Source organism: Sander lucioperca, chromosome 6 (assembly GCF_008315115.2).
Source record: "Sander lucioperca isolate FBNREF2018 chromosome 6, SLUC_FBN_1.2, whole genome shotgun sequence".
Lineage (NCBI taxonomy): Eukaryota > Metazoa > Chordata > Actinopteri > Perciformes > Percidae > Sander > Sander lucioperca.
Genome location: NC_050178.1, coordinates 35,898,038 through 35,921,552, shown reverse-complemented (window position 1 = coordinate 35,921,552; position 23,515 = coordinate 35,898,038). Strand labels below are relative to the sequence as shown.

The 23,515-nt window shown below is 40.4% G+C and overlaps 2 protein-coding genes across 3 annotated transcripts; both read left to right on the top strand.

Annotated features, from left to right (window-relative positions):
- Positions 1-739: 739 nt before the first annotated feature.
- pcsk1 (proprotein convertase subtilisin/kexin type 1) lies at positions 740-15,815 on the top strand. The gene is made up of 14 exons (XM_031277562.2): positions 740-1,298; positions 2,554-2,658; positions 2,760-2,882; positions 6,087-6,233; positions 7,320-7,396; positions 8,158-8,246; positions 9,008-9,180; positions 9,454-9,666; positions 9,836-9,936; positions 10,032-10,265; positions 11,465-11,622; positions 12,053-12,186; positions 12,306-12,467; positions 13,595-15,815. Exons 1-14 carry the CDS (start codon positions 1,110-1,112, stop codon positions 14,021-14,023), a joined length of 2,334 nt encoding a protein of 777 aa, XP_031133422.1. The 5' UTR covers positions 740-1,109; the 3' UTR covers positions 14,024-15,815.
- Positions 15,816-16,607: 792 nt separating this feature from the next.
- On the top strand, positions 16,608-20,276 carry LOC116034799 (globoside alpha-1,3-N-acetylgalactosaminyltransferase 1-like). 2 transcript variants are annotated; one of them, XM_031277541.2, is made up of 3 exons: positions 17,076-17,356; positions 18,236-18,298; positions 18,636-20,276. In XM_031277541.2, exons 1-3 carry the CDS (start codon positions 17,323-17,325, stop codon positions 19,568-19,570), a joined length of 1,032 nt encoding a protein of 343 aa, XP_031133401.1. In that variant the 5' UTR covers positions 17,076-17,322; the 3' UTR covers positions 19,571-20,276. The 2 variants fall into 2 exon arrangements, with proteins under 2 accessions (XP_031133411.1, XP_031133401.1); XM_031277551.2 differs by lacking the exon at positions 18,236-18,298 and having other exon boundaries at positions 16,608-17,356.
- Positions 20,277-23,515: the final 3,239 nt, after the last annotated feature.

Genomic DNA, 23,515 nt, shown 5'->3' with positions numbered 1-23,515 from the left:
GTGCACTAAACTTAGCCTCTCTAAGTTTGTCAAAAATATTGTTAGCTTATTATCCATCCATCCATCCATCCATCTTCGTCCGCTTATCCGGGGTCAGGTCGCTTATTATCATTCTCAGCAACTAAGTTAATTTAACTGATTTGTCTTTTACTCATACGTTTTGAATGCATTGGTTTGCACTGTGCTATTACTACTTTTATTTCAGTGAAGGATGTGAATACTGCACTGCTTGCCTGTGATTTAAATACTTGTAATATGACTGAGTTAGAACAACACATTTTCATTATGATGTATTGTTGTAATAGACTCCTCAGCTGCTGGAGTGACACCTTTCTCTTCACATCCCAGTGTTTGGCTTCAGTTTCATCATCTGATCTGCGGTGTGAGCGAGGAGCTGTCCGCGGTGCTGAATCCCCTCTCTCTCCCTTTTCTGGTGACGTGGACACATGAGCCTGATGAGAGAGAGAGAGAGAGAGAGAGAGAGAGAGAGAGAGAGAGAGAGAGAGAGAGAGAGAGAGAGAGAGAGAGATGTAGCTATAGCACAACATAGCAAAAGAGCAATAAGGCTTTGGTCTCGCGCAGGTAACCAGTGAATGAAGGATGCGGTAGGAAGACATCCGCCTCATGATGATAAACATGTATAAGCTATAGGATACATATTATTGTTGTGTTTCTTCCCCGTGTCTTCTCCTCCTCCAGGGACAAACAGTGGGATATTTTAGTCGCCCTCCCCCGTTCACCGCCAGGTAGGCTCCTCGAACTCACATCTTACCAAAGGTAGACGCCAAACTGACGTAGGAGCATCCGTAATTTGACGTATGTACACCCCCCATCGCGATCACACACACACACACACACACACACACACAACGCACAAACCAGCCCTCCCCATCACCAGTATTTCCTCTTGGCAGACGAATAACGCACAGTTTCTCGCTCCCTCCATCTCAGCCAGCGGTTTCTTAAGGAATAAGCTAACCAGAAAACAAGGGAAATTCTTTCTTATCACTACAAAACATTTCGGAGTTTTCTCTGCTTTCTTCGGAGCATCTAAGCTGTTTGTAGGCTACATATATATTTTTTCCTCATCTGGTTGAATTTCCTCTGAGATGGAAGTGAGATGTCGTCCAGCGGTGATGTGTTGTGTTTTCGCCATCCTTTTCTCCGTGGTTCCCCGGTCGCTGGAGTCCTCTTACAGGGACAGACAGTACCTAAACGAGTGGGCAGTGGAGATCCCAGGCGGACTGGCCGCTGCAGAGGGGATCGCCAGAGAGCTGGACTACAAACTGGTCCGACAGGTAGGCACCAATGTCCCGGAGCGGCTACCAAAACCAAAGCACCCGTTAAAGACATCAACAAAAAAAGTCTTATAATTATTCTAAAATGAGGTTTGTGCAGGCAGTTGTAATGGATATTCTTTATTTGGCATAATATCAAAGCAAACTGGGGCCTGAATAATGTCTCATTTTAATATCAAACATCTAATTTAAAAGCACCCCAACAGAAACCATAAAAGCAGAATGAATCATGAAATGTAAATGATGCCTGCAGCCTACAATATCAGCTGTGGAGCCAGCCAATAGCTATATCAATTATTATAATTTGCTCGATAAGAAGACCATTTCACTGGAAACTATTTGCTTTTATTGTGGCCCAAAAGCACTTAGTAGCCTGCAGCACCCTGCTAAATTAAAGGATTTAATCAATCCATGACTCACTGTTGACACACTTCTGATAACTGGTTTTCATTTCCCTGTTCTGTACGTCCCTGTCTTTCCCATCATTTTACAATGACTGATGCTGTCTTCTCCTATTCAACACCTGGGTCTGAATCATAAGGGCAGCTCATTAACATGAAACCTGTAGTTGAACAGCTCTGAACAGCAGCAGCCAATGATTATCTGAGCTGTCGTGGATACTGAGGCACACTATATGCAGTTTTCTTTCACTGTGTCAGAAACATAATCACTCAAATATAGTTTTTTTTTATATTATATTATATTCATTTAAAACACTTCTGTATAAAGAGCTACATGTCATCAAAAATGTCAACTGTGGCATGGACACATTGTGACTTTACTTAAAATAATTTACTGCTTAGCAGTCCATGGCATTAATGTGTATATAACACATTTTACTTTCACCAAAGTACATGTAATGCATCCATAAAACAAAGCATACACACATGTAGGCCCTGTACACTGTGCTTGGTTTGTATTCAATTATAATTAATAAAAATAAAACGTGAAAATGCTATGTCTGCTATAATCTGATTTCCAACCATGTAGTTTGCAATCCACTTAATAGAAAATACCACACAGTGTGTCATAGATAAAATAAAGGTAGCAATTGAGATGTAACACTGTAGTGACACATTTTACTGTCTGAATTTAACTGTTTTCTTTGTTGCTCCCCCCAAAAATGGAATTCCTGAAGCTTTTTCTGAGGTATAATAATGTTTCTAGACTTGTGTGACAGGTCGGCGACCAGATGGCCGGTATTATGTAATTTCCTATCAAATGTTCAGTCTGTCTCATGATTTCCTCTCTGCAGATTGGGGCCCTGGAAGACCATTTCTTGTTCAAACACCGCAATCATCCTAGCAGAATGAAACGAAGCGCCAGCCATATCACCAGGCGGCTGTCGGAGGATGATCGGGTGAGTGGCCACTTTTAGCTATCAGCTTGTCCTGCTCTGTGCACAATCAGTTTGTCTCATTTTAAAAGATGAAATAAATGTGTCCTCTTGTCTGTGTTTAGGTGCTGTGGGCAGAGCAGCAGTACGAGAAACGTCGCAGCAAGCGAGCATCCCTCGGGGAGTGCAGGGACTGCCCAGTGGATAAGCTGTTTGATGATCCCATGTGGAACCAGCAGTGGTACCTGGTGAGTCTCCAATAAGGCTTGAATCTTACACACAACACAAAGCAGCAGATTGGGCTTGTCTGCCACAGCATTGATTGAGAAAGTAGGCTACATGGGAAAATCAACAAGTGCTCAACAATTAAAGTAGTTCTTGCTGTTTTTTAAAGATCTTTCTATTTAGAAAATATTTGAACACTGTACTTTCCAGAGTTCCAAAAACCACAGATTTAAATTGATGTTCAGGCTGCTGGTCATATGTTATGCACTTCTGTTGTGTCTGGTTGAGCCCTCTGTTTTCATGCGGCTGGTCTGCCCTCCCCTGAGACTCTCTGAAGCCCTTCGACTGCTGGACAGCTCCACACTGTTCACTGCTCTGTCCTCACAGGGACCTCATGTCTATAGCAGGAGGCCATTGAGTGTGTGTGCAGTCTATGTGTGCATTAGCAATGTATGTGCATTTGTACATGCACAGGGCTGTGTCAGTAAGTCTCTATGCATGCATGCATGTGTGCAGAAATGCAAAGACGGAAAAAAACATGAAACAATGAAACAATAGCATGCTATTAAGCAGTTCTAGTCAAAAGAGCCATTTGCTTAATTGGTAACAGTCTGTGTGGAGATGAGAGGGGTGGAGGGACTATAATCCAGCAGGATGTAGTAGAGTAGAGCGCCATGCATTATGTCCCAATTTACCCTGAATAGGACGGTTTAGCCCATCAGAGAACAGTAGATTGTCACAGCTGTGCATCCCCTTCCAGATCCATTATTAACACATTCACATTATCCTGACTGTAGGCTGACCCCGCCATTTACCACTTTGAATGGCATTTTTACTGACTTTGATCCATAAGCTTGGATTGAATTCAGCAACTGTCCCATTGACAGTTGATATAACAGTGGTTGGATGCATTTCAGGGAAAATGGAGTGAATATGTTGGATACTGCTTGTATATTTTTTTATCATACCAGATCAAACAAAATACATTAAGATAAGTTACTCCATTGTGGCTGCAACTAAACAATTTAATTTAACTAATTGTTAGTTCAATTCAATTGTTTAGTCCATAATATGTCAGAAAATAGATAGATAATAGTGGACAGTCCAAATGTATTTAATTTACAATGACATAAAATGAAGGTAAAAAAACAGCTAAAAAAAACAAATTAAACAATTAATAAAAATAAGTTGCTGATGTCTACTGATTGACTAATTGATTAATTTTTTTTTAGCTCAAAACACCATAATCAAGCATAATTCTGACCAATTATCATAATATGTTGCTGTAATATAATATAATATTCAACAATATATTCATGCCAACATACCGAATAACAAGTAATTTGATTTACTAAACTTACTGTAATATATAGTCTGATTAGTTATTAAATTGATCAAGTTGAGAATTGATTTGACAAAAAATCAGGATGAAAATGTGTGTTGCATCAGTGTTTGTGTGTGCATTCGGAAAAGCGAGAGAGATTCTCATCTACGTTCTCTCAGCTTCCACTTCGCCGCACCTGCGCTAACCAAACATGAGTCACACGCTTGTGGGGAATAAGAAAACAAATTGAGATGAATCATTTTTTTCCGATGAGGGATGATGAGACTAATGGAATTGGCCTTAAAGTGCCGTTTAGTGTGTTTCCACATCAGCCCTTGTCTGTATCACTGAAAGAGCCACATTACTGTAAAGTTCATATAAAGCATCATGATTCATTCTCCTTGTCTGTCCAGCAAGGACAAAAGCTATGTAGAAATAGGTAAAACGTTGGAAAGAAAAAAAGGTTTCAGGTGTCACCTTCGAACCAACCACCTGCCAACCTCTAGTATTTGCAAATAAAGATGCACAAATGATAATGAGGCAAAGGGGGAGAGGTTAGAAGACAGTGACGTTCACAGTGTGGTGGGGGGGAGAGAGCTAGGCCTGAGAACAGGATGAGTTTCTTTATCTATCACGAGTGAGTGCCTGATAATTTCATCAAGGAGTGACTCATACTTGAAATTCCTCCTGCTTGCCTGCCTGCATGGCTGTGTGTGTGTGTGTGTGTGTGTGTGTGTGTGTGTGTGTGTGTGTGTGAGAGTGAGAGAGAGAGAGAGAGAGAGAGAGAGAGAGAGAGAGAGCATTCATTGCAAGTGTCAGTCTGTGTTAATTGTGCATTGAGGGATCTCATTGTGCTCACACGCATGTGTCCACTCACTTGTTTTATATGCGAAGCTGCAGAGAGACTTGCATAAGCTGCTGTGTGTGTGTTGTGTACCAGTAAAATCTATGCATGGCAGGCCACTGAGAGCCCCCTCAGCTGCTGCCAGCGTCAACAAGTGAGTCATTTGGTGTTACACCAAAACAGCCAAGCTGTAGATATGAGCTGGACGGGAGTGAAATCCTCTTTATCAAATTGCTATTAAAACACATTGTGTTAAAGTATGACATCTGCTGTGTATTTACATTGAGATTTTTGTTGTATTCGCTGTCAGCTGGAAGTGATACTGTCAAAGAGAAAGGGAGGTAAAGACAAGATGCTAGTGAGAGGATGGAGTGAAAACAAAGTGGGAGCCAAGGAGAGGGAAAAAAGGGTGATACATCAGAGGGATGAGTCACGTCTTGGGGTGGCATTCCGCAGTGTCTGTGCATAATGCGCAAAGAGCGAAGTGAGTTTTTTTTTAGTCCTAGCTGTCTCCATCTCTGAATCATACTCCCCAAGCAAGCAGGCATAGGCCCTGCTCACTCTCCCTCACTCCCTGCTGATTTTTTATTTAAAACAGGCTCCCTCACTCACTATGTGTAATATTCTATAGCCTCAGAGATGGATTTCTTAATAATCCGACAGGGTGATTAAATGTGAGTCGAGCCAGAAGAACTGTGGCTTGAAACACAGCACATCTTGAGGCAGTGTAAGGCATCTTGGAGGTTAAATGAATCGGTAGAGTTGCTGTATTATTAGACAACACAAAAGACATGCAATCATTATGACCCTCTGGCAGCAATCTGCCTACAAATGGGAGAGCCTTAGGAGAGGACTCAAGCCCCAACAAGCCAACAATCAAGTACTGAATTTCTGTAAAGGTCAGTGGAAGAACAGACAGGTTTAGAGAGCTGGAGGACTTTGGCTGACCTTTTTAACATATATGATAATAAAGCCTGTTTGGAGCTTTAGAGATAATCTACACACAATTTAGGTTGAATTACAGATGTGTAATTTTGTACTTTTGTCCCTATCTTCCAGCAAGACACACGGACTTCTTCTTCGCTGCCGAAGCTGGACCTGCATGTGATCCCTGTGTGGCAGAAAGGCATCACAGGAAAAGGAGTGGTCATCACCGTTCTGGATGACGGGCTGGAGTGGAACCACACAGACATCTACTCCAACTACGTAAGACACCGTTTCCATGGAGACAGCCTCCGTCGTCTGGGTCTGCCGTTGCCATAGCAATGCTGTTGGTGACACCTTACAAGGAGATTCATAAAGACAGTAATAGATCTTCTAGATGATAATGTCTGCATCCAAAGAGCTTTTTGGTTTTTGATTCCTGGATGCAAATTGGGCATTTTGCTGTGATGCTAATTTTGATGTGAATGACTGTACTCCTTGCATTAAGGGATGCAGAATATGAAAATATTTCGTTTTTTGACAGTCCAAAAGGGGATGCAGATAATAACAAGCTGGTGAAAGTGAGGTGGTCTCATTTTGACATAGTTTCTTCTGTTGAGAGAAACTGTAAAAGCCTTAAAAAGCCCTATCTGTGGTTTGGTTTCAAACAGAGCTGATGCTCTTAGAAGCCACTGCCTTGCCTGTGCAAAAGAACGGAAGAGGAAGAGAGGGATTGAGGGAGAGAAGGAAATAATGTATGACAACAGGGCTGATGGAAACTCACACTGTAATTAAGTTAATGCTAATTAATCAAAGAGGCTCAATCATCCGAGACGCTCATCCCTAACAATCAAGGCATATGAGCGGCTCGCATTTGCATAACTCAATCGCATTAATTCTAAAATGACAGTCACAGGCATCTGATTTAAATCAGATATTACAGCTGTTACTGTGAACCAGAAACTGAAAGGAAGCATTCATTCTGATTTCCTCTTTAATAAAAAGATAATTTGTACATTTAATTATATTTTATAGTGCAGGAGAATGATGGGGAAGACAAAAACAGAGGAAAGACATGATTTGCCATACCACATACATTGTAGCAGTGTGTCAAACTAGGACACAACCCCTCAGGCAAAAACACTTTTTCAAGCAATCAGCATGTTTTAAAAGATGGTTGTTGACAAGCACCCTTATATCCTCATTGTCATTCAATATGTGTCATTTCACTATTTAGACACAACACTCTCTCCTCTTGTCACTTATCATATGTGTCTCCATGACAGCAGATTGGACAAATGTGCGTTTAAAGCCTTCGTCACTGATGTACTCTGACGTCAGCCTATTTTCTGTCTCTTGTTTTTAAAGGATGCAGCAGCCAGCTACGATTTCAACGACAACGACCCGGACCCTTTCCCCAGATACGACTCCACTAATGAAAACAAGTGAGTTACCTGTTGAGCTGTGACATTCTCACTTTACCTGGACATTTTGGTTGTAACACTGGTTTGGTGGTTTGGTTATTACTGGGTGCATCTCACTGTTATAATACAAAGGATTGGAAGACTCAGGATTCAGTTTACTGCCTCCCGTGCTTCTCCTCTCCAAGTGTTTCTCCATACCTGAAGTTAATGACTCACCCTCTGCAAGCTGTCACACATACACACACACACACACACACACACACACACACACACACACACACACACACACACACACACACACACACACACTTCTCTCTGCCAACAGCACTGTGCTCTTTTGTTATCAGTATACTTAACAGTTCAAAGCCTATAATTCCAGATGGATGATTACAGACCCACACAACCAGAGAACCTCCATGACCCTGTCGTTACGATCGATATTTTCTGCATTAAACATGACCTTTTTTACTAGAGTAGTCATGCAATCAAACAATAAAGTGGCCTTTTGTAATGAGTTTTGCATCGTATGAAATAATAAGGGCAGGTAAAACCAAAATAACCATTAAGGAAACACAATGCAGTGAGATTCCTGCCAAAAGCAGCACAGCAGAAACTTTCATTTGTATGTAAATATATGCATGTATATGTACAATATATACAAAATCACAACCGATCACTCATCTGACTTGATGAATGTATGGAACTTATGCAGGATTAGTGATAAAAGCACAAGTTCATGTTTCAATTAAGTGTATAATAAAAACATGTAATTTGGTTCATAGACATGGGACCAGGTGTGCTGGGGAGATCGCTATGCAGGCAGACAACAATAAATGTGGTGTTGGGGTGGCATACAACTCCAAGGTTGGAGGTAAGAGCTTCTTTTTCTTCGTGAATATCTATTTTTGAGCATGCTACATAACAATAAATCTGTGTCTGTGTGAAATAAGAGACTGGTGACTGAGAGTAACATTTTTATAGTTCTGGTTGCTGTCACTGCTGTGTGGGATTTAAATGATTATTACTCAAATCAGTGTAAAAGATCATGAAAAATAGAAGCATAAACTCTGAGAGCCTTTGTTTTCATACTAATTATAGAATTGATACAGTAAGCAGGCAGCGATACAGGTGCAACAGCAGCATTGGCAAGGCAGAAATGGGGAAATGTGTAGCTTAAATAGACCAAATTGATGGGGTGTGTTTTGTAAATGATATGGAGAGTGAGGCAGGTCACGTGTGTGTACAGCGGTGCAGCTCAAGTTGGCTGCCTAAACTAGCTCGCAGGCGTCGTCCCATAAGGGAAGGTCAGATTTTTTCACAAGATAATTGCATATTGTTACTCTCCAAAATTACTGATCTCTAATCCACCCAAACAATAGATTTGCAATATTAGGGCTGCAACATCTGAAGGGCCAGAGTGTTTTTTAGGACATCTTAAAATATGAACATGGCAGATCTTGCTGCCCTAAAACAAAGCCATTATATTCATAATCTTTAAATTAAGGGCTTTAATGCATTTCATTTTCTCATTTTCTCTTTCTGAGTTAGTGGATTGCAACATTTGATATCAACTTTACTTCATCCTTACGATGTGGCCATAAATTGATGATGTTCCTGCATCTCTCTGCTCAGGGATTCGTATGCTGGATGGGATTGTGACTGATGCCATCGAGGCCAGCTCTATTGGGTTCAATCCAAACCATGTGGACATCTACAGTGCCAGCTGGGGACCCAACGATGATGGCAAGACAGTGGAGGGCCCTGGCCGCCTGGCCCAGAAGGCATTTGAATACGGTATCCAAAAGGTAAATGAGAAGAGAGGCAGTTGTGTGATCTTAGACTGAGATTCCTAATGAGAGCTGTTATCTGCAGCATTGATGGGAATCAGTACAGAATCAATAAGGATTATGTATTCAGCTGCTACAAATAAAGCCATAGGCCAGTGTAAACAAAGATATACATTAGACAGTGTCTATTTTATGCTTGAGTTACATAGAAGTATCAGAATCAGGCAGTATCTGAAACATATCTAGCGTTTCTTGTCGTCTTCATCTCTCTCTCCGTCTGGTCTTCCAAAGGGCCGTGGTGGAAAAGGCTCTATCTTTGTTTGGGCATCAGGTAATGGTGGGCGCCAGGGCGATAACTGTGACTGTGACGGTTACACAGACAGCATCTACACCATCTCAATCAGCAGTGCCTCCCAGCAGGGCCTGTCCCCGTGGTACGCTGAGAAGTGCTCCTCCACTCTGGCTACAGCATACAGCAGTGGAGACTACACCGACCAGAGGATTGTAAGTAACTACACCTGGTATGATATTTTGTTATGTTATGTTTTTACATTGTTATATTATGTTACATTATGTCATGTCAAGTAACTTTAGGTAGTCTTGTCATGTTATTCAATGTTATCCTAATACATGAATTTCTTTTTCATGTTGCACTTTGCCTGCTTGCTTTCAGACGAGTGCTGATCTGCACAATGAGTGCACTCAGACTCACACTGGAACATCGGCCTCTGCCCCCCTGGCTGCTGGTATATTTGCCCTGGCACTGGAACAAAAGTATGCAATACTGCATATTGAACACCTGTGTTACATGTGATATTCCCAATGAAATCTACAATGGTCTGCCTCCCTGTCTATCTTCCCTCCTTCAGCCCAGATCTTACCTGGAGAGACCTGCAGCACATTGTGGTCTGGACCTCAGAGTTCGATCCTTTGGCCAATAACCCAGGCTGGAAGAGGAATGGAGCGGGGCTGATGGTCAACAGCCGCTTCGGCTTCGGCCTTCTCAACGCTAAAGCCCTGGTGGACCTCGCTGACCCGGCCTCTTGGAAGCATGTGCCTGAAAAGAAGCAATGCATCGTCAGGGATGATTCTTTCCAGCCCAGGTATGTGAAGGTTTTACACCTGCTCTCTTCTACCTTTTGATTTTTGTGTGTTGCTTTGATAGATACATACGATACGATTTTTGGCCACTGTTTTTTTATATGATACACATAGCTGCACAATACAGCTTATCTCTCATATATGGGGTTGTAACTAGTATACATAATAATGGTGTGGTATAATTTGTGACCCAATGCAAAACTATTAAAATTCACTGTTACAGTCTACACTTACATTTTTACATACAAAGTATCTAATTTAAGAGATAAAGACAGAGTTCTGTTTCCTTCTGTCCTGACATTTTAGGTTCTACAAAGCAAACAGATGATCTGTGTCATTAAAGCCGCATCTGTTGCTTTTTCGACAGGTCTTAAGCCTGGGAGGTCTTCCTGTGCCATTAAAATGAAATTTAAAAAAAATTCATGACTCTCATTCATAATGACAGCTGAGAGTATTTAAATTTGAGGTTAATTATCAATTCTGAACACTTATAAATGGTAATTGTTAACGATGGGATTAAATAACTAAATCCAAAAACTGCCAACAAACTATGGGAAATAATCCACCCCCCCAACTGTTGTCTCAACAGATGTTCTGTTTGCATTCCTTTATGGATTGATGAACCAAGAAGATCGAGGGCTAATGCTCAGCTGCTATACTTTGTCCTTGAAACAGCCATTTGATTTTACATTGTTCCACCAGTAGACATACGGCCAACTGAGTTCTGTGTTCCTTTAAGTTTCCATTTTGCAATTTGCTTTGTATTATAAGACTCAATAGCACCAATACCCAGATTCCCCATTACCTTGCTACATCCCTGTCTAATCCTGAGGATTTGGCTCTACATTTCCGTCAACGCTTAGTGGTCTACAACCCCCTCCAGCTTTATGCCAGCTTGAACACGGAAATCCTTTCATTCATGTCTGGGAGAGATGGGGATTATCTGTTTTTGCAAATGAATGACCAAAGCTGTCTGTGCATCTTATGTACGCTGGTGATGTCTTAGATATTTCCAAAATGTGGGATTGTCATTGAACTATATAATGTGTGCAGTAGTTGTAGCAGTAGTTTTTTTTTTTTTTTTTCTTTTTCACTCTGCTGCGGTTTACCTGACCTACGAACAGTAATGAGAAAATGCCAAAGAACTACCGGGAGAGCTGTTTGTGTGTCTCATTCCCTGCTATTTTAATGCATCCCACAGGGAGCTGAAAGCAGCAGGGGAGATCACTATAGAGATTCCAACCAAAGCCTGTGCAGGGCAAGAGAACGCAGTCCGCTCATTGGAGCATGTGCAGGTGGAGGCCAGCATTGAATACACCAGGAGAGGGGACCTGCACATAACACTCACCTCCCCAGCCGGTTAGAGACGTGTGCACGCACACACACACACACACACACACACACACACACACACACACACGCACACACACACACACGCACACACACACACACACGCGCACACACACACACACACGCACACACACACGCACACACACACACACACGCACACACACACATCTCACACACACACACACACACACACACACACGCACACACACACGCGCACACACACGCGCACACACGCACACACACACACACGCACACACACACATCTCACACACACACACACACACGCACACACACGCACACGCACACACACACGCACACACACACGCACACACACACATCTCACACACACACACACACACACACACACACACACGCATACACACATTTGAGTGAATTAACCAAGTTCTCAACTGATCTATCTGTTTGGGTTTTCCATCAGGTACAAGCACAGTGCTGCTGGCTGAGCGGGAGAGGGACACATCCTCTAATGGCTTCAGGAACTGGGACTTCATGTCTGTCCATACATGGGGAGAAGATCCTGCTGGTACATGGACCCTAAAGATCACAGATACTGTGAGTTACACACATATTTGGTGAAAGAAGATATTTGGCTCTTTGTTGTTTGTTTGTACAACTGCTGAGCTTCTGCCAGTTTTTCCTAAGATCCAACCAACATTATTTTTCGCTCACAGTCGGGCCGTATGCAGAACGAAGGTCAGATTTTGGACTGGAAGCTGATTCTTCATGGGACGTCAGAGAAGCCAGAGCACATGAAGAAACCTAGAGTGTACATTCCCTACAATGCTGTGCAGAATGACCGCCGTGGTGTGGAACATATGGATGACATGATGGAGGTGAGTACAAGGCAACAGAATGTAAAGCTAAAGGTTAATGACAAAATAAGCACCTGGTTTAGATGTAGAGGAATGTGTGAGAGTGGGTATATGTTGTGTCATGTTAACATGTCATTTCATATAGATGTTATGTCATGTCATAGAGAATTAGACTTAGAATTTACACTTGATAACAAAAGAAAAAAAGCTAAGTGATATTATCACTTTATATATTATTATTATCATTCTCGTAGCTCTATGAGGCTGTATTCAGGCAATGCAGTGCTTTGTAAACCTGTTTGAGTCGTGACTCACTCGGATGACTCAAGTGACTCAAGTGACTCGCAAATCCCGGATTAGTTTAGTGAGTGACACAGAATAACCCGAATCCTTAAAAGGAATTGAGTTTGCCAGGCCTAGCTTTGAGCTAAATGCTAAATGTATGGCATGCTAACATGCTCACAGTGGCAATGCTAATATGCTGCTTTTAAGCAGATACTGTATAATGATGACCATGTTACCATCCCAGTCTAGCATGTTAGCATGCTAACATTTGCCAATTAGCACGAAACAAAAAGTACATCCGAGGCTGATGGGGATGTCATTAGTTCATTTGAAATGAATTCAAGGACAGAGCAAATGTGTCAGATTGTTGGAAATAATAATATTAAATACATTGCGGTGTTAGTATAGTATGCACAGTGACATATTGCTTATTGTTTATAGCTGTTTTTATGTGCTCTACAGGACATTTCAAATAAAACAATAACTATGAGGTTAAAGTGTTGACTTTCAGTTTAAATTTGAGTATGTTATATCTATATTTGGTGAACAGTGTAGAAATTGCAGCACTTTGTATAACCACAATGTTAGCACAGTGTAAAAGTACAATCAAAGTCATTGTATATTTTAGATCCATTGTGCCAGAAATAAAGAAAATGGGTCACTGTTCAGGTGCTTTGGGACTGCAGTGTATGCATATGTATTTTTAAATACATATTATAAAACTGTTATGATACCAAAATATAGATATAGAGATATATAGAGAGAGACAATAGTTATGTTGTACACACTGTGAATCATGTTTATCTCACAATTTTCATCACCCACCAATAACCTGTCTCCTCTCTGCCTGTCTGGTGACACAGGAGCCCACACAGCCCTATCCACCTCCAAAGACTGAGACTGCACAAGATTCCCTTCCTTCCAACCCAGAGAAGGACCCCAGAAAGCCCTCAAATCCACCCTACTCCCCCTCCATGGCCCTGCTGCGTCTTCTTCAGACGGCCTTCAACAGACAGACCCCTGCCCAGCAGCAACCCCAGTCCGTAGCCAAGACCTCCTCCACCTGGAGGAAACAGCAGCCGGGCCAGAGCCTCTCTCCTCCTGCAACAAGACTCCCCTCTCAATCATTGTACCAGGCTCTGGACATGATCAACAAGTACCGGGGCCGGGCCCCCGAGGACAGTGTCTACAGTGACTACACTGATGGCTTCTACAGCACCAAGCCGTACAGGCACAGAGATGACCGACTGCTGCAGGCCCTGTTTGAGATGATAGATGATTACCGTAATTGAAGGCCTTGAGGAAAGGGGAGGAGGAGAGGGAAGAGGAGAAGAAATATATAAGATTATGGGGATGCATGGTTACGTGTTGGTTGGGGAGCAGAGTAACAAGGCGAATAGAAGAGAGGAAGCATTGGGATTGGATCGGGTATTGGATGAGTGGAGGAGAAGAGAAGAAATACACGAAAGCGAACTCTTCCACTAGTCCCACCCCCCCAAAAAAACAAGCAAATGCTGCATATCTCACATTTTTAATCTTCATTTAATTATGTCATTCAGTCATGGAAAATTTCCAGTCCACACGTGATTCAAAACTTGTTTAGGGCCTCTCTGCTACACAATGTATCTCCATGTAGTGCAAGTGAAAGCATTTAAATCATAAGAAAAGAGGGGTAGGCCTTGTCTCTCTTCTCTTCACTGCCTGCTTAAGCATGCCACCTTTAGAATATAAGTTTTGTATAAGTATCTCTCTATAATCTATATATTATACAAAGACAATGATTGTAATATGGTTTTGAAAACACATCTAAAATCTTCACTTTCCAAAAAACCTTTTCCATTTCTATTCATATTGCATATGTTTTATTTTCAATATGTTTCACACTATTATGGGACACCTACTCACTTTAGAGGAAAAAAAATCATCCTTAAAAAACTGACATAAAGTCATGAAATTGAAGTCAGCATACATTCAAAATGAAGCAAAATTCAAAAGCAATCCACAATTTGATATGTTTGATCTGTGTTGACAAAAGATTTATTCTCAGGGTGTCAACAGAGCTCAAGAAAGTAACAAAATCATATTCTGGCCTCTTCTAAGTATTAAGAGAAATATATTGTGTAAAAGATTATATACTATAAAGGTATGCAGATGAGACTATACAGTACCAATACACTATTATAAAAGACAAAATATAAGCAACCTCTACTCTGGTAATAGTAACAACAGATAGGATTTCTTTCAGTTGGAGAATAGCGATACATTCAAAGTGGAGGAAAATTACAGATTAATCTTCATGTGTGCTATTTGTTTAATTTTGTATAAGTACAATGCTGCATTAAAAGAAATATTTTTCTAAGGATCCTCATAGTTTATGGAAATAATATATACAGTATCGAACCCTTGAACAGTTTATTTTCTTGTGGCGTAGTTCACTTAATATCTGAAAAATCAAAAATGAGCACTGCCAAAATATTTGCTGTCAAAAAGCTTCCGTGTATTTCAGTGAAGGTGCGAGTGGCTAACATGTTGTTTGTTTATCATCTGCAATATGCCAACAACAAACAGTTCCTTGAATCCTTGACAGAGTATTGCATTACAATTACTTCTCTGTCATTATTTATTTGATATTAATGGACCTATTACACTTCAGAAAAGGACCAGAAACTCTGTAGAATAGGGGGCTCTGCACCACAACCTTCAAGCACATTCATCTTAAACGCCTTAAAATATGCTGTAATAAATGTGCATACTCATCACCCCATGGTGTAGATCAATGTACAGATGCTGGTTTAAGTGTTTATGACATGAATAGCTATGAATCCTCTATGCAGAATCTCCAACCTCCAGCTTGGAACTGCCTGCCCCGCTTCTCTGCCAACAAGGTGTCAGGAAAAAGACGATGTTTGGGGCAATGCTTCACATGCACCCTGTAATTTATCCATTCTTTAGTGTAGCCCGTGCTGTTTACTTGTTTTGTTTTTTTCAGTCCAAAGTTGTTTACACAAACCAATATTATGTTGCAATTTCTGTATCGATGTACAAAAAAATTATGACATTTATCTTAATAAACTGCAAAGTGACCTCATGAGTCTGTTTGAGCCTCTGGCAGCACTAAAGTAACAAACTGTGGTATAATGAGAATGTAGTGCTTGGTGAGAAATTAAACTTAATTTGAATTAGAGTTTTAGTACTTTTGTCGGACTACAGAGCCAACTCAATAAAAAAAAATCACATATGTGTGCAATGTGAATACAAATGGGATTTTGTCAAGAAACGACAACAAGCATTGGGAGCAGATGCATTAGTGAGCAGACATTTGGCTAAATCGATGACAGTGTCAGCCTAGAAGTTCGGTCCATTTCTTTGGTCCAGACTGAAATATCTCAATAACTAGTCGATGGATTGTCATGACATTTTGTAGCTAGTCTTGAATTTCCCCTTGGGGATCAATAAAGTATCTATCTATCTATCTATCTATCTATCTATCTATCTATCTATCTAGACATTCATGTTCCCCAGAGGCTAAATCCTAATGACATTTGTGATCACTTTACTTTTCATTTAGCCCCAATATCAGGTGTAGTAAACATTTTACCTATGAAACATCAGCATGCTAGCATTGTAACTGTGAGAATGTTATCATGCTGATGATGTTAGCATGGCTGCAGACGCTCACAATCACTCAAAAATATTCATCAAATTTCATCACATCAGCAACTAGATAAGGATCCACTTGAGCGCTCTTTATTGATAAAAAAACATATCATTGACACTATATACTTGTACAACTTGTCTTTTAATATCCTTACAGAATATAGCATGATTATATATAATATTTAGAAACTTTTTAAAGTGCGTTGTCTTCTGATGTTTTCTCCTGACTGTTATATTAAATTTCCTATTTAATGCCTCCACCTTGTGGACAGAAAGAATATGACAACACCCTGCTGACAAACTGCAGCCTGGTTTAAAATACTTATGTCTGCCTACTTCCTACTAACTCTCCTCTATACAGGATCATGAAAGACTTAAAATCATGTGTGAAGTAGGACTTACTGTAAGGAAAATGCATTTGAGGAAAATATGAGCATTTATTGAGATTGCCCCAAGAGTTTTTGAGTGATTAACCATTGTCAAGCGTTAATCGTCATTCTTCCAACGTGAGAGGGAAGAAAGAATGTTAAAATCGACTTCCCTCTTCACTGTATATTAAGTTCTGTCGTGTCTTATTCTCCACTCCTCAGCTCCTCCTATTAGCTCAGACTTCACACACATCTGGTTGCTTTGGTTTTTCTCCAAAACTGAATACTGCAAAAGCCTGAGGGGGAAAGTAAGGAGGGGAAAGGAGGGGGGGCGAGAAAGAAGATATGTGAAGAAAGGGGAGTGGAAAATATGGACAAGAAAGAGAAAGGAGCAAAGTAAGAAAATAATCACCGGCGGAAAACAGTGAGTTCAACAGCACATTTCCAGGAAGAGACAGTTTGAGCAGAAGAGAAACAGAGAGAGAGAGAAAAAAGCAGAATTTGTTTTGGCAAAAATAGTTATCTCAGGCAAAGGTTTGTGTGTTTATCCACCAGCAGGTCACAATATGGCGCTATTCCCATTCTTCAAGAAGCTCGCAGGTCAGTACAACCTCAGCCACTGCTCCACCTCTTCTGCACGTGTCATATCAGGTTGTTTTCCCCTCACTTGTCATTGATTTATGACAGCTGTACTTGTACATGCTCAGTTAAAACACTACAGCTTTTATTAGAGGTTTTGATGTGTAATGTGATCCTGAAAATATCTCCAAGAAGGCAAAAATATGTTAATTCAAGAACGTTTGTACATTTGTCCCACATCTCTTGACTGGTGAAAAAGCATACACATCAGGGGAATAGAAAGTGGAGAATATGAAGATAAACATAGATCTACAATCACTCACATGTGCTTTGGCTTAAAGTTCTATCGCATGTAACGTGTAACTTTTGGTTCAGAATAAATTTCTTCTCCTAAATCTCTGACACAAATCAGTGATATGTCTTTTGTTTCTTATCTTGTCTTTTTACTAAACCTCCTCAAAATCCGAACAATACTTTAAGCACTGTGCTTATCTAATTGTATGTCAATAGTTAACCGGAATCCTTTGCTTTAACATCCTTCAACAGACTACTACCCCATACATTTAATGCATACACATTATTTGGCCTATTAAGATTTAGTAAGTTATATATAATGTGTATACAGCCTATAGACATCACAAGGGCTATAGTAAACAGCGTATAAGCATATACGTATTGCATATGCTTTAAAGATTACATTATGTGTGCAATCGCAGGTTGCTACACTGCCAAAAGGTGATATTTTTGTACCAGCACATTCTTTTCATATATGAGCTTGGGTCTTTTTTTTACCAGGGTTTAAAGGAACATTTATAAGTAATAAGTGCTTACTGGAAGAGCATAACAACATGTACTGGTTTCATATAATTGCATAAACGTGTGTGTTTGTCCTTCAAACAGGACCAGTCAGAGTGACCAGAATACAACTGGTTATGTACTGTTTTCTCCTGTCTCTTATCATATGTAAGTGTACAGAATACTTTGTTTTACTCTAACTGTAACACTTTGTCCCGGGACACAAAATGCACATAGAAAAATGTGCTTGTGGTAATGTAAATGTAAACCACAACCTTGTTGTTGCATGCTATGTAGATACTGTCCTGTCCTGTTCAGAAAGGTCTATTTGTTTGCATTTTGTCTTGATTGTGACTGATTATTATAAATATTCCAGACACAGACATATAGTGAAAGTTAAAAAGTAGCTGAAATAAGGCCAGTCTGTCTAGTCTACCATCTCTCACACAAAAAACTACTGTGGTGTTAAAATAAAAAAAAATAAAAATATGTTTTGCCCCTTCAGACTTCCTCCATGGACGTAAAGCCGCTGTCAGTGTGGAGTCGTCTCATCCTATCTTTCATGCCTTGGGAATGGACAGGGGAAGAGTAATGACAGATGTGAAGGTCATCAAGGCACTGGCACCACAAACTCCTCTGGAGACCCCATGGGGTGCTCCTTTAGTGTGGGGTGACACCCGTAAATCAACTTGGCGCAGGGCTAAATTTGCAAATCAGGGAACCCATACAGGTCTGCTGGCCGTCGTGCTGGGAACTTATGCCCAGTTTGTTCGACGTTTCCTCTCATCAGCTGAAATCCACTTTCTCCCTGGTCAGATGGTCACCTACTACATTCTCACGGACAATCCCCGCTCTCTGGATCCTCCCATTTTGTTGGGGCCAAAACGTCAGCTGAGGGTGGTTCCTGTTGCAGAGCTGCCTGGTTGGGACAGATTGGCCCGTCGCCGGATGGCCATGCTTGCTGATGCTATCAGGAACCCAATTGGCAGAGAGGTTGAATACCTCTTCTGTGCTGACATCGATCAGGAGTTTGTGGCCCCTGTGGGAGAGGAAATCCTGGGAGACCTGGTGGCCACATTGCACCCAGAGCTCTATGGGATGCCACGAAATGCATTTCCTTACGAAGTCGAAGAGGTCTCATCAGCTTGCGTGGAGGAGGATGAAGGGGACTATTACTACACCTCTGAGTTGTATGGGGGTTTGGTTTCTGAGATGTACAGACTGGCTCGAGCCTGTTCTTTGCTCATTTTGCAGGACCAGGCTAACGGGGTAATGGCCAGGGGCTTCGAGGAGAGCTACCTGAACCGCTACTTGATCGACCACAGGCCAACCTGTGTGCTGTCCCCAGAGTACAGCTGGTGGGACTCGGCCCTGGCTCCTGATGTGCTTGTACAGAGACTTGTCTCTTTGGGAAGGAACCAGAAAAGAGAATCAATGTAAAATGAGGGACAGAAGGGTTCTGCTGGCTGAACGCATTGAAGTATGGATGCAGATCTCATTCCCACATGAAGAACTACTGTTTTTAGTTTTAAATTTCCTTTTGGAGAAGGTCTCTGCTCAAATATTAGCAAACCGTGTTTTGATAAGGACAAGGAGATGAAGGGAAAAGATGAAGAGAAAGCATATATTCCAATCGTCTTTATTCAATTCATAATTCATAATTTCCATTTCATTTTCTGTTCTATTAGCCAATAAATGTAGCCTGCAATCACACCGAAGCAAACTGCCCAATCTGCTCTCAATTAAAGACCCATTTGTGTGAACAGGATCTCTGCATGCTATCTCCTCCACAGCAGACAAAAAAGAAATTGACCTGTCTCTTTAAACAAAGCACTGTGCTCTCCATTAATGTCAGCCTCAGAGATACTGCTCTAGTGGCTTTGTGGTCAGCCGTGATAAGAGTCAACAGTGTAAGAGCACACTTTCCCTGCAGTGGCCAATCATTAAGTGGAAGAGCTGCTGTTTCAAGGTCTTTAAATACCAGGTGGGGGGGAAATGGCTACAACGAGATGCTGTTTCTCCAGGTTACACGTGTACAGAAGCTTCAGCAAAAGTTAAAATAGTTTTAAAATGGGTGAAACTGGTTCAGGTTCATTAAAATGAAAACATTTCCCCATTATCTGTAGGAGTAAAAGGTAAACTCAAATGACTGCGAGTTTGTCTATTTCTTTATCACACACACATGCTCTCACATTCACTCTGCTTTCTCTTCCTTGTGTGCTGTATTTTAATGGGAGGGTTAAACAGCAGCAGATGGCTTTTTCTCACTGCCAACAGAATCTGTCCTCAGGGCCAGATCGCCACGTAAACTCCATAGACTGTAAAATAAAGTAAACTTCAGATAATCCTTTGAAACTAATTTTACTAATCTACAAAAATCTAAATTTCCACTGGCACTTACCACACAGATGTGTTAATGTGGGCCCATTATCAGTTTTCACATGTCATTCAGGTTATACATTCTATTCAAATTTGAACTAAATTATGATATTTACATCAAATTTCCATTCCACTCCATTATAGACAGAATACCAGCTGAGATCAGTTGCATTGTTTTTTTAACCAGGGCAGCAGTTTTCAGATTAAATTATGTTCTTACATAATTGCAAAAGGGTTCTCCAATGTTTTCTCAGTTAGCCTTTTGAAATTATATCAAATTAGTAAACAGAATGGGCCTTTGGAACATTGGATGAATGGTTGCTGATAATGGGCAATGTAGATATTGCATTAAAGATCAGCCACCCACTCAGATCAGCTGGTATTCTATCTATAATGGAGTGGAATGGAATTTTCTAAGTGACTCCAAATTTTTAACCTGTAGTGTATATTTATGCTTTCTGTCTCATAACACCCTAATTCCACATAACAGCATGCACATATAGCACAATATGATCTGCAGATGCTCCTAAATATAGATTTGCTTTGGTTCTGTTATGAATGCCTCAGTCATCTATATAAAGGCTTTTTACATAGGCTACTTGATCCATGCTGACTACCCCTTTTCATGCCATAATGGAAAGCAGTTTCAAGAATTATTGGCTTAATCCCTGTCATGTGGTGTCACTGGTGTTAAAGGAGCCTATTGGCAATATATAACCTAAGGCAGAGGAAGAGGCAGTAATCCTTGACATACACAAAACCTATACACATGTAAGCCTAATTTCTATGAATAGCAACTACTAAATCTTAATGTGTGTTGAAAGATATAATGTCCCTTGTACAGATGAAGAGGACAAACAGGCCTATATGTTGCTATACAGAAGGGATGATGTTTGAGGACATTTGTCAATGGCATATGTGCCGTAGAGGAGCAGTGGGCTTAAGTCAAGTTGATGTTGATGTACCTGGCATTTGGTGATCATTAAGGGTGTCTTTTCTAAATACAAAGACAACATATTATTGACAGCCCTAGGCCATTAGCTGAATATAACAGTAATTTGTGGGTGAGCAAAGCCGTTGTATTTGCATAACAGAAGTGTAATTTATTAAGTTTGGGTGACATAAAATAAAATGGGTAAATAACAATTTAGCCTATGGGCTGCTCTGAATAATACAGCCATGTAGTACGGTGGATTTTCAACAATACAATGGTGAAGGATGAGTTTATTCTGATTATTCCATGACTGACATACCATAATACTATAAACGTTGATGCTGCACCTTATTTTATACAGTCTATCTGCTGTACACTTAGCAAGGGAGAACATATTGGTGACTGCACAAACGAGTAGATTAAGTCAAGGTGAGTCCACTTTTTCCTGAAACTATTTGTGCTGTAAATCAGTCCTTTACATTTAAGCAAATTAATATGGGGACTACCTGGGAACAAGGAACACATATAGAAAATTATACAATTTATCAATTTACAAGTGTGATTTTGTCCTTTATCTACATCCACAGATTGGCAAAAACCATATACTTTCAGTCTTCAGGTCACCTGTCCTGCATGTGTTTGCACTGAGGGAAGAAATTGGAGCATCTGCATAAAATCCAACCAAGGATGTTGCTGTGAGGCCAAAGTGCTAGCTAATGAGCCACTGTGCCACTGTCATGCCTGCTTATTAGTGTCAGTTACAGGTCACTCAGTTAAGTTAAACTGCTGGAGACTTTTTGATGATAGTGCAATTATTAGTCACGAGTACTGTAGGTGTTCATCAATAAATCATCATTTAATTCCCCTTCACTTCAGTTGTGTTAAACTATACACATAAGTTAGCTATGTTACAACATTGTAGAGGTTTTACATATTAAGGTGAACTTTAATATTGAACCAATTCCATTCTCTAGTTAAGCAAATATCCATTTTTTTGTTTCTTATCTGCTACATATACCACACAAACCTAATTCCGAGATATTTTGATTAGTTTAATAAATACCTCAACAGGCCGAGGTAAGTTGTGATGCGTGATGAACTGGCAATGTAGATAGAAAGCTAATACAATAATTATCACCAATCATTAGCAGTGTCTGCATTAACTGTTTCTTAACCCAACAGAAACACCTGAACCTGAAAGTTTAATAAAAACAAAAGACTCAGTTTACCTCTTTAGCAAAAAAGATAAACAGTTGGTGTTCATCAGAGTTGCTTTTCATTCATATAATGCATAAGGAACCTCTAAATATTTATGTTTATATGTGAGTAGCACTACTTCTTAGTTAACTTCATTAGCATAGTAAAAGATCACGTTAAGGAGAAATACAATTCTTAAGAAAGAGCCACTTCAAATGCAAACCTTTGATCTAGCAACAGAAAAAGAGCATCTTTATCACTTACTGATTTCAGACTCCAGACTTTAAGACTCTGATTAGCACCAAAATCGGAGCCTGGCCAAATAATACACCTATTAATGATTAACCTCTGTAGTTATTCAGAATTGCTTGTAAGGTAGAAGGATATCCCTGGTATTACACAGAACTGTGATGAAAAGTAATTTAGAAAAAAAAAAGAATCACAGAGTGGCAATCGGGCAAATGAGCATATTACATTGCCTCTGTGTTGAACAAAAAATTAAACAACACATATAGCCACATTTGAAAGATAATGGTCAGTGGTAATCTTCATAGCAAACTGGTAAAGCAATTAAATAAGGGTTTCACAGTTAGGTAATCCATAATCTTCCTGTGTTTAATGTTTGGCCCTAAGCAAAGGATGTGTAATTTTGAAGTATTCTTCTCTTGAGCTTCATCAGGTGACACCTTCAGGGCCTCTGTAAACAAAGCTCTAAAGTGAATGAGTCCTATCCACTCAAAGGCTTTATTTAATTGTTTACACAGCAGGCAACCTGTCAGACAAACCAGAGCACCTCTGGAGTTAAACAGACTTAAAAATCGGCATGTATTTAAACCAAGAAAAGGCTCAATACAGAAAATGTAATGCTCTGAAAA